This window comes from Sapajus apella, unplaced genomic scaffold (assembly GCF_009761245.1).
Source record: "Sapajus apella isolate SASKATOON/1434 unplaced genomic scaffold, GSC_monkey_1.0 scaffold40, whole genome shotgun sequence".
NCBI classification, from domain to species: Eukaryota; Metazoa; Chordata; class Mammalia; order Primates; family Cebidae; genus Sapajus; species Sapajus apella.
The window spans coordinates 19,086,172-19,101,509 of NW_022436980.1; the positions used below are offsets into that span (position 1 = coordinate 19,086,172).

Below are 15,338 nucleotides of genomic sequence, written 5' to 3' on the forward strand. Positions count from 1 at the left end.
ACGAAACTTAACGGGACTTGTTTACAATTCCAGTCATTAAGTGACAGAAAAATGGAACTATCAAATTTGTTAACAGTCTCTGGGACATTCTAGCAATGTCAACAAAAGGAAGTTAACTAATTTGATGGTTGTGGTTTATTAGGAAGCAAGAATTCTGTAATGGTTCTATTTTTTACACTTTTGTTTCTTTGAAAAAAGGTCAAATCACGAACTGTCTCAGACATAGAGACAAACATTAAGCCTACTCAGACTCTGGCCCTCTCAAACTTGGGCTCCAGGAGATGATGGTAACAGCGGTAAGCAGATGGCATTGGAAGTGCATCAGATCCTGTGTGCACAGCTAGGACAAGGAACTTCACTCTTTTAGAGACTGCTAGGCACAGATTTTGAGTTTGTCCTAAATCTACATGAATTTGTTTAATGTCTATCCAAGACGTACATGCATTCTCCTTTTGCCATTCAAATAATTTTGGTGGTTTTTTTTGGTTGTTGTTTATATTGATAAATCTTGATTTAGTTTCTTGAATTGAATATTGGAATTTGTTTACCAGTAAAAATATTGATTCATTGGATTTATTAAAGCAATGGGCCTCTTTTAATGGAAAGTATTCTACTCTCAGGGACGGTTTACGAAGAATAGCACTGGATTGAGTGTCAAGAGACCTTTTCTTTTTGCTTCTACCTGGCTACTTTGGTTTTGGATAAATCACTTAATCTGATGCAATGTTTTCATCAATAACCTGAGAACATGGAAGACAACTCTTATTTATGATGACATCTCTACCTGAATGTCATGTAGACATTTCAAACTCAACACATCCACAATTGAACTCCTGATTCTCCCACGCCCCCAGCCCAATTAACTCTGCATTTCTATTGGTGGCAACTTTATCAAGTCTGTCATGCAGACCCAAACTTTGTGATCATGCTTTATATTTCCATTTCTCCCACACCTGACATCCAACTATCAAAAAATTATGTTGCCTGGAGATTCCAAGTATATCTAGAATCTGATCACTTTTCATCATTTTCACTGCTCGCACCCTGGTCTGACCATCTCTTATTTTTATAATCGTTTCTTAACATGTCTAACCTTTTCCCAATTTCAACACAGCAGCCAGAATGATTTTGTTATTTTTCTTATTAGTCTATATATTTGTCAGCAAAGTAAATTTAATTGTTTGCTTAAAATGGTGCTTATCAAACTTTTCTCCCGAAGTCCTCAGTGGCAGAAAATATGGGCAGTATAGCTTGGAGTTTTTTTTGTCTTGCGTTTGCAAATCCAAATTTCCCTTTCTTTTCTTAAGACTTCATGCAGTCTTAGGAAAATCACTTGAACCCAGGAGGCGGAAGTTGCAGTGAGCCGAGATCTGGCCACTGTACTCCAGCCTGAGCAACAGAGTGGGACTCTCTCTCCAAAAAAAAAAAAAAAAAGACTTCATGTACTCTTTTGTATTTTTCTATGTAATATGTCAGTATGTATTTTATACAAAGTGATTTTTTTTTTTGTCCCAGCTTCTCAGAAGGCCAAGGTAGGAGGATCTCTTGAGCCTAGAAGCTTGAGGCTGCAGTGAGCTATGATTGCACCACTGTGCTCCAGCCTGGGCGACAAAGTGTGACCCTGCCTCTCAATAAACAAACAAACATAAAAGTAGATCTCCAGGATGGTAAAAATTAGAAATTGCAGTTGGAAGATGACGGGCAGGGGCACAGTCAGAAATGACATAGTGCATATAGACTTGCACTAAATAACCATTTGCATTTCTTAAGTTTGGAGTCATATGGGTGTATTGTTTAATAAATAAAAATTTAAAAATAAAAAAACTTGGAATTTAAAGTGAAGGAGAGGTCAGGACTGAAAAAGTAGGTTTGGGAGTCAGGTAGTGTTGAAGACAAGGGAGTAGGTGTGAGTGGGAACCTCTAGGAGCCGGGACACAGTGGTAATCAGGTCATCAAGATCGGGGGGATTTTGTTTGTTTTTGTTTTTAATCAGCCAATCAGAAGCAGCAAGCTTAATACTCTGTTGGGCCATAGCTTAGACTCTTAACAGACAAGAGTTAACTGAGTTTGAAGAATGATTTAGAAGGCGCTAGGAGAGACTCTCGCCACCTGAGTAATCCAGGAAACATTTATCCTGCAGAGATGCCTGAGGTAAACCTTTCTTGTAGCTAGTAATAGAAACATGCCAGAGTGATTCACAGCCTCATTTCTCCTAGAAGCAACTGGCTCAAGCATTTTAGTAAGAAGCCAAGGCAGATAAGCCACGGCATGGAACTTACCTATGCATCACTTGGTTTCTTTAATAAAGTGATTTATTTACTCAAATGTCACACAAAATGGAAGCTTTGGAAACAGAGCCAAGTCTACCCTCTGGCTTCTGGCAATCTACTGTATAGTCTGCATATAGGTACCATGTTGGAAAGAGTCTTAGAACAAACAAATTTATGGGGTTTATCCAAAAACTTTCTATGAAAACAAAACAGCTGCATCATATAGTTCGTTCTACTATGACACAGTATCTTATTTCCTGAAAATCGTTGAAAATCATGTGATAAAATCTACAGGGGCAATGGGAATAATACAGTTAGGGGCACAATACCCCAAAACTTTGTCAACAATACATTTTTTAAAAAAGAAACCTAGTGGCTGGCGCAGTGGCTCACGCCTATAATCCCAGCGCTTTAGGAAGCTGAGGCAGGCAGATTCCTTGAGGTCAGGAGTTCAAGACCAGCCTGGCCAATATGGTGAAACCCTATCTCTACAAAAAAATCATTAGCTGAGCGTGGTGGCGTGCACCTGTAATCCTGGCTGCTTGGGAGGCTAAGCAGAAGAATTGCTTGAATCCAGGAGGCAAAGGTTGCAGTGAGCCGAGATTGTGCCACTGCCCTCCACCTGGGCAGCAACAGAGTGAGACTCTATCATAAAACAAAACAAAACAGAAAGGACCCTAATAAAAATAGTGGCACAGTTTACATATCCTCATGTGGTTAAGAAATACACAGATACTATAATAAATATGTCACTTAACCTTGATGGATTTCTGATATTTGCTTGTAAACTCAGACAGTGGAAAGATTGTAGCTTGTAAATGATGGTAGAGTGATGAAAGGAGAGTTATGTGCACAAGGATGGAAAGTTGTAACACCGTATGAGGGTGGGTGTGGTTCGTAACTCAAGCGTGAACTGAGGCAGCTGGAAGATGTCTGAAGGTATATAGGTAAAGGAGCAATCTGCATTATGCTCAGCTGTTTCTTAATATATTAATCATGTTGAAACAAATTCACAAATAAATAGCATAGCAGAACTGACTGTATCATGTATGGCTCTTGATAAGTCGTGGCCTATACTAGGTGTTATAGGGGACACAAGATAGTCACCATTCTTAGAAAATAAGGCATATAAAGAAATAACAACATATATGCACTAAAATATAGTGAATTTTGAAAATTTAAAAATTTGTATCCTGCCTGAAACTAGGGCAGACCAGGCTGGAGTGGGGTGGGGACTGCCGGCTGTGGGAGGTGCTGAAGGGAGTGACACGGGGCTGGCTCACACTGGGAGTGACACCGTAGGAGTGGCCTAAGAGCTTACTCAGCCTATCTTTCTCCAATTTAATATTACCGTCATCCATTAAACCCCTATTTGTCCCTATTTCCTTGGATCACAGAACCAAATACAGGTATTGATCGACTTACGACCTATGCAACTTACAACCATTCGACTTTACGACCACAATCGCTAGCCACAACTGCTCCTCGTCTGGCAGCGCAAACGTTGCCCAGCTGGGCGTACGACGGTGCGGACCAGCTTCCGGCAGCACTACCATCTCCGCATGCACCATTTCAACTGTACATATAGCCTACTCAACTTACTACCAAATCATGTTACGACCGGTCTGCTGGTCCCAATCATGGTCGGAAGTCGAGCACTAGCTGTACATATTTTTTCAGCAAATGTTTTATTCTGTTTGAGATGACATGTGTCACTACTCCATTAACTCCTGTTTCCACTATTCAAATTTGTTTTTATCATGTTTTTGAGATTAGTTTTGTGTTGTCTGTGTAAAGAGATTCTCATAGTAGTTTTCTACTGCTGCTTTAACTAATTAGTCTAACCTTGGCAGCTTAAAACAACATAGATTTATTATCTTATAGTTCTGTAGTTCAGAAGTCTCCTTCAGGTCTCCAAGGATCAGCAGGGCTGTGTTCCTTTTTAGAAGCTATAGGGGAGGATCTGTTTTCTTGCCTTTTCTAGCTTCTACAGACCAACCACATTTCTTGGGTCATTGCCCCCTTCCATCTTCAAAGCCAGCAATGGCCGGTGGAGTCTCTCCCACGTCCCAACACTCTGACTTACTTCTGTCTCTGTCTTCCACATGAAGCAGTCCCTGTGATTACATGGAGCCTACTGGGTAACCCAGAATACTCTGCCTATTTTAAGATCTGCTGATTAGCAAGCTTAATTCTACTTGCAACCTTAATTCCCCTCTTTGGGGATTAAGATATGGACCTCTTTGGGAGGCTCGTATTCTGCCAATCACCGTTCTCTGTAATTTAAATTGCAGACCTCTATGCAAACTCTAGTACATCTGCTAATGTGTGTCTTACACCAAACACTCTGCTATATCCTATTTTGAATGTTTCCTGCTATCATTTGCCAACTCTTAAAAAGAACATTTTCTGCCTGTATTCAGGACCTTACATTCTGTCTTTCCTCTTAGAAACCGCTGCCTGTCATTGTTCCTCTCTTTCTCCTGAGTCTCCAACTTCTTTCTTTACTAACTCTTTCCCATTAGTATTTAAACATATTCAAGTCCCTCTCATGTTACCTATTTTTAAAAAGGCCTTCCTATAGCATTTGTCTCCATTGTAGCCAGACATCTTGAAAGAACGTCCACTTAGCTCCGATCACTGCTTAAACTCCTGCCGTCTGGTTTTACTGCTCCATCCTCATAACCAGTGCAAGGCTCAGCCTAGGACATGTGCTTACTAAATATTTGTTAAATTAATAGCAGAATTCCTGCCTAAGCACCCAAGTCTATTATCAGGTCTCTGGTAATATTCTCAAAATAAGGACTGCTCTTTGGGATAGTGTGTGTGAGTGTGGTGTGTGTCTCAATTAATTTACATTTATAGTTGAGATTACCCATCATGGATCATGAATATATATATACAGTATTTTTCTTTTTGTGATGGAGTTTTGCTCTGTTGCCCAGGCTGGAGTGCAGTGGCCTGATCTTGGCTCACTGCAACCTACACCTCCTAGTTCAAGCAATTCTCCTGCCTCAGTCTCCCGAGTAGCTGGGATTACAGGCATGCAGCATTACACCCAGCTAATTTTTGTATTTTTTAAGTAGAGACAGGGTTTCACCATGTTGGCCAGGCTGGTCTCGAACTCCTCACCTCAAGTGATCCACCGACCTCGCCTTCCCAAAGTGCCAAAATGCTGGGATTGCAAGCGTGAGCTAGAGCGCCTGGTCTATATATATATTTTTTTCAGCAAATTTTTTATTCTGTTTGGGATGACTTGTGTCACCATCCCATTAACCCCTGTGTGTGCGTGTGTGTGTGTGTGTGTGTGTGTGTGTGTGTATGTGTGGGTGTGTATGTGTGTGTGTGTGTGAGATGGAGTTTCGCTCTCGCTGCTCAGGCTAGACTGCAATGGTGCAATCTTGGCTCACTGCAATTTCTGCCTCCTGAGTTCAAGCGATTTTCTTGTTTCAGAGTCCTGAGTAGCTGGGATTACAGGCATGCGCCACCACACCCGGCTAATTTTTTGTATTTTTAGTGTAGACGGGGTTTCTCCATGTTGATCAGGCTGGTCTTGAACTCCCGACCTCAGGTGATCCACTTGCCCAGCCTCCCAGAGTGCTGAGATTACAGGTGTGAGTCACGGCACCTGGCTAACCCCTGTTTTATAGTTGTTTAGCATTTCATAATTTTTAGGACGCTTCTGCATATAATATATTATGTAGTTTTTGTCAACACCTTTGTGAAATAGGCAGGCATAGAGGTGTTTTTGTTTTAAAGGTTAAGCTATTGAGGCCCAGAGCAACTAAGGTATTTCCCCAAATCATATGCAGAGTTAATGATACAACTAGGACTAGCTCTCAGGTTTCTTAACTTCTTCCTTTCTTTGAGTTCTTTTGCTGTCACATGCCATTATAGTGACATATTCAAGAACAAAGCAAAGTACGGAAGATCACCAAGGGGAGTAGGAATCTGCATATGAACCTGTGCTTGGCTTGTTTTACAATGTCTTTAAATGTTCTCTGTGGCTGGGAGCATCTCTGGACACATGTTGACATGATTAAAAGTAGTGGTGAAGAATGAATAATGTGCTGGGCGAACTGAGGAAAGGAGATAGTAAGGGGCTGGTGTTATTGGTATTAAGCTAAAGGTCTTAGCTGAACAGGTTCAATTTCGCGGTTTGACTTAGAAATGAAGTAGTATTTCCCTTTCCAAACTCAACACACCTCTGTGTTCCAGTACTGTTATGAGTGACATTTTAAGGGATCCCTGCAGGAGGCATACTTAATGAAAACTTGTAAAAGAATTCTTGTTGTTAAGTGTTCTTAGCTGTCTCTTGAAAGGAGAGTGGGTGGGTGACGGATTAAGAGTTGAAGTGTAGGCAAGTGGTTTAAATTATTGAGAGTTTCTTACTTATCGCTGTTTGAATTCAGCAAGGTGAAATGTAGTTCAGCTGAAGCTATCGAACTTCTGCATTCTGAATGCTTGCTTAGTTAGAGAATTAGCCTAAATTTGATTTGATGTGGCGGACAGTTTGACTTGCCCCAAGTGAAGTTGGGTTTCTCTGCTACCTCAGCCCAACATCCTATTCTAGTTGCTGTGTTGTGCTTTCATACCTTTGCCTTGCTGTGATCCTTATACCTCGTTGCTCTCCATAGGTCTCCAACTCTGACCAGGTTCCCCTTCCTCTTTCTAGGACTTTACACACTGACTTTTAGATCATTTAGTTTTTCTAGGTCGGTATCATGAAGGCCAAGCGAAACGCTTCTTAAAAGTAGGGATGGTGGGGCGCAGTGGCTCACCCCTGTGATCCCAGCACTTTGGGAGGCCGAGGTGGGCGGATCACGAGGTCAAGAGATTGAGACCATCCTGGCCAACATGGTGAAACCAGTCTCCACTAAAAATACAAAAAATTAGCCAGATGTGGTGGCGTGCACCTGTGTTCCCAGCTACTTGGGAGGCTGAGGCCGGAGAATCGCTTGAACCCAAGAGGCAGAGGTTGCAATCAGCTGAGATCATGCCACTGCACTCTAGCCTGGACGACAGAGCAAGACTACATCTCAAAAAAAAGAGTAGGGATCACATAAGGGCCTCAGGTCACCAGTGACTTGAGGTAAGTGAGGTTTCTGGCATCCAGTGGGCCTGTTTTACATTGCAGCTCCTCCATTGGCTTAACTGTGTGACCCTGAGCAAATTCTTAACCTCTTCTAACATCAGTTTCCTCATCAGTCTAAATGGGATCATAGGATCTCCCTCTTTTTTTTTTTTTTTTTTTTTTTTTGAGACGGAGTTTCGCTCTTGTTACCCAGGCTGGAGTGCAATGGCGCGATCTCGGCTCACCGCAACCTCCGTCTCCTGGGTTCAGGCAATTCTCCTGCCTCAGCCTCCCGAGTAGCTGGGACTACAGGCGTGCGCCACCATGCCCAGATAATTTTTGTATTTTTAGTAGAGACGGGGTTTCACCATGTTGACCGGGATGGTCTCGATCTCTTGACCTTGTGATCCACCCGCCTCGGCCTCCCAAAGTGCTGGGATTACAGGCTTGAAGGATCTCCCTCTTAAGGTGGTTGCCAGAATTAAGTTAGTTAACATAAATAAAGCACTTAGCAGTGTATGACACAAGATGACGGTCAGTAAATTTAGTTGTAATTATTCTTGCTGTTATTATTGAAAGAGAATGATTTTGTGAGCTTGGGAAACTTGCTTTACCCATTTGGACCTTATTTCTTTCATCTATGAAATGGAGGTACTGAGGAGGAGCATTGCCATGTGGACAACTGATAGACCCTATTCAGGCCTGACTATGTTAATGCTTCTTCCAAATGCATCTGAACCCCAGCTTTTTCAGCTCCCTCTTCTGCAGTCCAAGAAGCGTCTTGATGTTTCCTCATTACTCATGCTATCCTCTGCTTAGCAAAATAACTTGTCCAGATGTTATATTCCTTTAGGCTCTACTAGATGAAAGCTCACTTAGTAAGCACATTTATGCAAATGTGCTCTAAATACACAATACTGATGAGTTTTGTGTAATAGTTCAATATCTTACTCTTTTTTAGATAGAATTTTTAAAACCAGAAGGACCTTTATGGTGAGGTTTTTTTTTTTTTTTTTTAACTTATGTTCCTCAAATTTTCTACCAAATCCTGGGCATTTAGAGGACATGCCCCTAGTTGACCTTCCCATACCAGCTCCAATCATAGAATGTCTTTGAATTATCATATTTTATTATCATATTCATTTAAACTTTATATTCTGCTCTGTAACGTAACCATGTTTGTTATACTTTAAATGTTTTAAATTATACCTCAGTTCTTACTTAACTCCTTACCTCCTTAAGCTTCTAGTAAAATTGATGCCTCAAAATGTGTGCCATGTTTATCTCGAGGCTTTGAGTGCCTCTGTAATGTAACTTAGAGCACCGGGGTGACCTAAAGGAGTGGGTTCTGAAGATGTGACTTACTGGGCACATCCCAGACCTGGGCACATCTATGAGGAAGACATTTTTGATAATTGATCAAATCACTTTAGGAAGCTGACTTGGTAGCATTGAAGAGAGTTTTTATTTATGTGTTTACTTATTTGTTTATTTAGAGACAGAATCTTCCTCTGTCACCTAGGCTGGAGTGCAATAGCACAATTTTGGCTCACTGTAACCTCTGCCTCCCAGGTTCAGGGTGATTCTCATACCTCAGCCTCCTGAGTAGCTGGATTACAGGTGTGGGCCAACATACCTGGCTAATTTTTATATTTTTAGTAGAGATGGGGTTTTGCCATGTTGGCCAGGCTGGTCTTGAACTGCTGGCCTCAAGTGATCCGCCCACCTGGGCCTCCCCAAAGTGCTGGGATTACAGACATGAGCCACCACGCCCAACCTGAAGAGAGTTTTTAATTGCTGTGAGTTGAAAACAGACAATCACCACTGATCCAATACCTTTAGAAAAGGTTAATGGAATAGCCCTTTTCCTTTTTTTTTTTTTTGAGACAGAGTCTCACTCCATTGCCAGGTGCCAAGCTGGAGTGCAGTGGCACGATCTCGGCTCACCGCAACTTCTGCCTCCTGGGTTCAAGCAATTCTCCTGCCTAAGCCTCCCAAGTAGCTGGGACTACAGGTGCGCGCCACCACACCCAGCTAATTTTTGTAATTTTAGTAGAGACGGGGTTTCACCATGTTGGCCAGGATGGTCTCGATCTCTTGACCTCGCGATCCGCCGGCCTTGGCCTCCCAAAGTGCTGAGTTTACAGGTGTGAGCCTCCGCGCCCGGCCCCCTTTTCCTTTTAAGACATGTGTGCAAACTTGAAAATTCTAAAACCTTTTATCCCTTTGGGAAATGTGAAAAGATGGATTCGTGGAAATCTATTTTCTTTCCTTTAAGAGGTAGGGCTTTCTTAGATTATCTTCTGATCTCTTCTTTGCTTGCCGTTGCAGAGTGGCATGGTAAAAGGACAAGCAGGCGACCTGATACCTATTAGCAATGTGGTTTCTACAGCAAATAATGTTTCCAAGCTTGACCTTCTTTATATAAATAGGCTTTATGATTTCAGTGATCTCTCCAGTGAGGTTAGGTGTGTGGTTCTATGTTCCTTCTAGCAGCCATGACTTTCCTGTCTATACTGCTCATTTCATCTGTAATCATTGATTCAGTGTGTATAATTTCTGTAAGACTGGAACCTTCATATACCATGGGTGTTTTGCTCACAATTATATGCCAAGTACCTCCTACATTGCCTGGCACGTAGTATTCATTTATCTCCCCAAATATATTTTTAGTGCCTGCTAAATGGCAGGTACTGTTTTAAGTACTGGAAGGCACAGCAGGAATATGTTAGTCAAGGTCTCCAGTCTCATGGAGTTTAGATTCTTAATGCAGTGCTGTTCAATTGAACATCAGTAGTGATGGAGATGTTCTTTACCGTCTTGTCCAGTACGATGGCCATTAATCACATGCAACTGTCAAGCACTTGAAATGTGGCTGGTGTAAATGTGGAACTGAGGTTTTAACTTGGTTTAAATTTAATTAATTGAAATTGCTACATATGTCCAGTGGCTACCATTTTGGGCAATATCGTGACAGAGGACTAAGGGATTTGAGATGGAGATAGATAAAAAGATAAATAAAATTTCACACAGCGATAAGAACTGTGAAGAAAGAAAATGGGGTGTTGAAAAAGTAGGGAACAATTTTAGATAGGGTGATTCTAGTTGAGGAGGCATCAATATATGTAAAATAAATGAATTATGAAGTTTTATTTTTAAAACCTTTGCTTCTTGGTACTTTTGCTCGGGAGTCCTTAATCGGTGATGTAGTGTTTTTCTTTTTTGAAAGCAACCTCCAAATCCCAAAATAAACCCTCATGTGTCTGTCATTTTATTAACTGAAGACGTTTTTTTCTAGCCCTGACCTGTCTTCCCCAGTTCCTGTTGGCGATACTTCAACACTGGGAGGTATGCTTTTGTGTCTTTATTCACTTTTCTTTTAAAATTATTTATGGTTTAAGACAGTCTCACAAACATGTAAATTTTTTGCAGCTCACTCTTCAAAAATATCAGATCTCTCTCTTTTTATATGTTATTCAAGAGTCTCCAGAAAAAGTAATTTTTTAAAGCTTATTTTATAGCATTGTGTTGTGGGTACTTAAAAATCCTGAATTGTTAAGTATAAATACAAGTCGGAACACCACTTAAAACAAACATATGAGCTAACGAATTATTTTAAGGCAAACACTCTGTAGCCACCATTAATGTCAAAATGCAGAACCATTCTAATTCTACCATTTGTCATTTGTCCTGAGAGAGTTCCCTAGAGTAAGGATTTTCTTACTGCATTCTGGGGTATAGTTTAACATGCTCCTTTGACCAATACATTTCTTGTAAGTTGGTAAGTCCCCCTTTACTTTTAATTTAAAAAACCCACGAACTTCTCTGTGTTAGAAGTTTCAGACATCTACAAAAATAGAATAACATGATAAGGTCCGGTTTTGACACTTGGCAATTCACAACCAATCTCCAACCTTTGCCCACTTCCCCTGTCTGTTAGAGTTCTTTTAGTATGTGTCCCCTTTACTAGATAGCTCCTTAAGTATAGGAATGTTGTCTTTGTGTCCCTAAGGTCTTGTGCAGATTCTGACATATAGTAGGTGCTCAAATATGCGTGTTGAATGCACTGCAATTATTTCTTGTTCTGAAAAGACTCCATACAAATGTGTCTTGAGGTTAGAAAGCACCGCATTTCCAGGATAATAAAGCAAACTATTTATAGGAATGGTTTTTGAAGTCAGTTCCTTATTTCCTAATAGGAATTCTGACTTAATCAGGGACTGAATTCATGCATATGTTTTTGCTTTTCTTCTTAGACGCTGCTCTCAGTGTTCCACATCCAGGGGTGGACTCCTATGAAGGTGCCTCAGAGAGCAGCTTGGAAAGGCCAGAGGAGAGTGTGAGTGATGCTTTGTTTTGTTACTTAGTTTCTAGGATGGAGCATAGAGATTAAGAGAGAGTTTATCTTCCATTGCTGGATTACACAGGTCTTATGCAGTGCCCTGTTAGAAAAATGACATGGATTCTAAAATCAGTAGATTAAAAACAAGCTGAGATTCCTTGGAGAGCTGAGTAAATCTGCTCTTATTGGTGAGTTTTGGGTGAGAGAGGGCTTCAAATTATAAATGAAACGTACTGTCATTGAGGTAAGCCCACTGCAGCAGTCTCTGTGACATGATTTACTATGGTGGTTTTGCCTTTGTTCTTCTAACCTGTAATCGACCAGGTCTTAGCCTTCTTCAGAGGGAAAGAATGTACATTTTACATAGTTTAAAGGTCAGAAAGTACCATGCACTGTGAATGTGCCATTATTAATAGAAACCTGTCCACTAAGCAACACTAAATCCTCTAGCCGAGTCTCTAACACAAAAATTACACAAAATTTACAAAAAAATTACACACTGCCCAGGAATATAGAAGCATTTTGTTAGATATTTAAATACTGCATTAAAAAATTGAGGGTTCATAAATTCTGTTTCTTTTTAATATAGAGCAAACTCTGACAAAATATATTCACTGGGAAGATGCAATTTAGTCACTTTGCACCTTTGCTTCCCAGCGTGGACATTTAACTTACATGAAATCAGATTGTCACTCCACTCACTCAGCCTTATCACCCTCCCTGACACTGAACAAGGCAGATGGTAATCCCTAGAGTGGATACCTGAATCAAGACCTGAGTAAAACCATGTTCCAAGCAGATGGTCCCAGCAAATATTGGCATTTGATCAACATTTGTGAATGAATGAATAAAAGTGTTGCTGTTGCTCTGAACTTGAGGTGGAATAGCTATGATTTAGGTCTGGAAACATTTATAGAATGAGATGGAATTCATTTGACCCAGCAATCCCATTACTGGGTATATATCCAAAGGATTATAAATCGTTCTACTATAAGGACACATGCACACACGAATGTTCATTGCAGCACTGTATACAATAGCAAAGACCTGGAACCAACCCAAATGCCCATCGATGATAGACTGGACAGGGAAAATGTGGCACATATACACCATGGAATATTATGCAGCCATCAAAAACAATGAGTTCATGTCCTTTGTAGGGACATGGATGAGCCTGGAAATCATCATTCTCAGCAAACTGACACAAGAGCAGAAAATCAAACACCGCATGTTCTCACTCATAAGCGGGTGACGAACAATGAGAACACATGGACACAGGGAGGGGAGCACTACACACTGGGGTCTGTTGGGGGGAAATAGGGGAGGGACAGCAGGGAGTGGGGAGTTGGGGGGGGATGGCATGGGGAGAAATGCCAGATATAGATGAAGGGGAGGAAGGCAGCAAATCACACTACCACGTGTGTACCTATGCAACAATCTTGTATGTTCTTCACATGTACCCCAAAACCTAAAATGCAATTAAAATAAATAAATAAATAAATAAGAATTCACTTTAATAGAAATTAAGGAACTGTATGTAATCAATTGGAACATTAATATCCAAAACAGAGGATTTAAGCCAATTTATAGAACCAGTAAGAAAACAAAACAATATAGAGATACCTAACAAAAATGAGATTGCCTGTAGCTCTGGTTCAAAATGAAGCCCAGGGTACAGTTTTATTGTGCAGCTATTTTCCGAATGCATTTTCCCATCGACTCTTCTAGAAATTAGATGCCGTATTTCGGTTCTGTTGGGAGTTACCCTATATATTATAATGTATATTTAACGTAACAAATTTTAAGTTTTTCAACATCTTTATTTTTATCCTGGGTAACGTAGAAACATTAGAATGTCCTAATCCAACTGATCGTTTTGCTGACCTTTATGCTACTTTTCAGTATTTTCGTTCTTTTTCTTTGTTATTCTACTAATTAGACTGTATTATATTCTATTTATACAGCTAAAATTTGTTTAACATTTACCCAGATGTTTACTATTTTATCCGTTTGTTTGTTTACTTGAAATGGAGTCTTGCTGTGTCACCGAGGCTGGAGTGCAGTGGCGCAATCTCGGCTCCCTAAAACCTCTACCTCCCAGGTTCAAGTGGTTTTCCTGCCTCAGCCTCCTGAGTAGCTGGGATTACAGGCGCATACTACCATGCCCAGCTAATTTTGTATTTTTAGTAGAGATGGGGTTTTAGTTGGCCAGGCTGGTCTTGAACTCCTGACCTCAAGTGATCTGACCACCTCAGCCTCCCAAACTGCTGGGTTTATAGGTATGAGCCACCGCACCTGGCCCTACTATTTTATTTTCTAATTAAATATATATATATATTTTAGATATCTCTTCTGGGTAATTTTCCTTCTGAAATATATAATTCTGATATTCAATAAAAATCTCTCACCGTTTTAATCTCAGTTTTGATCATCTGAAAATTTCTTTCTTATATTCTAATTCTGGAAATATATTTTAAATCTATATGCAATTCTGGACTGAAGGTTTTTTTTTTTGGTCAAGCTTTTATTTTACAGTCTTCTGCTTCTGTTATTGCTACTGAGAAGTGAGCTATCAGTTCATTTGGCACTCTCTTTATGATCTGGTCGTTTTCTTGGGCTGTTTTTAAGATACGTATGTATATATATGCACATACATATATATACATACAAATATGTGTACGTACAAATATGTACATATATGTATGTGCATATATATACTCATTTAGTATATGAATTTGTAATTGAGATTCTGCAGTTTCACAAAAATGGATATAGATGCGTATTTATGATTATTTATTTTGGTTTGGATTTGTTGTATTTCCTTAATGTGAGGCTTTATGTCTAACGTAAATTTGGAGAAATTCTCAGCTGTTATCTTTCATGATTAGATATGCTTGACCTCCTAATTTTCTCTCTCATGTCTCTTAACTACTTTAATAACTTTCATTTCTGTGTCTCTCTGTGTTGCTTTCAGTTGTCTTCCAGTTCACTAATTTTTTTTTTCAGTTTAATCTACTGTTGTTCAAACTGTCCATTGAGTTTTTAGAACCCTTGCTTTATGTGGGAGTCTTCGATCTGATTTGTCGACGTGTATAGGCCTTCTACTTTGTATTCTATCCTTTTGTGGTATTTAAAATTGAAGCCTAGGTTCCAAAGGATCAGTAGATGCTTAATGGAAGCTGCCACCTTCAACACTGACTCAACTCTCTGGATTCCTGTAATGTATTTTGACATCTTGGTTTTGTTTTGTTTTTACTTTCTTGCAAACTAGCTATGCATTAAAACCATTACAAATATTTACCCAGCATTTTCAGTGTTCCCTAGCAGCAATACAACTCAAGATATTTCTTTTATCATAAACCAGAAACAAGTCTCTATGAAAATTTAGTGAGATGAAGCTTAATACAGAAAAATGCAAAGTCTTGTGCAAAATTTCATAAGGCTAAGAGTTTTTGTGGATATTAGTCTTACTATGAATCAGTAGTATGATGCAGTTACTGAAAAAACAAAAGCTAGTGTAATTTTAGCTTGTTTTAACTGAAGTACAGTTTACTATAAGAGAGATGAGAGGCTAGATTTTTTCATGTATTTCAGCTAAAACAGCATATTGCATATTTTCATTGGTTAGATTTCGCTTGTGAGTGCCATTGTC

At 39.9% G+C, this 15,338-nt stretch overlaps 1 protein-coding gene across 1 annotated transcript in view; it reads left to right on the forward strand.

Moving 5' to 3' along the window:
- IMPG2 (interphotoreceptor matrix proteoglycan 2) overlaps positions 1-15,338 on the forward strand; it is a 117,859-nt gene that overhangs the window by 35,232 nt on the left and 67,289 nt on the right. The window contains exons 5-6 of the mRNA XM_032299246.1: positions 10,643-10,692; positions 11,601-11,683. Coding sequence (XP_032155137.1) covers positions 10,643-10,692; positions 11,601-11,683 — 133 coding nt within the window. The remainder of the gene's footprint in view (positions 1-10,642; positions 10,693-11,600; positions 11,684-15,338) is intronic.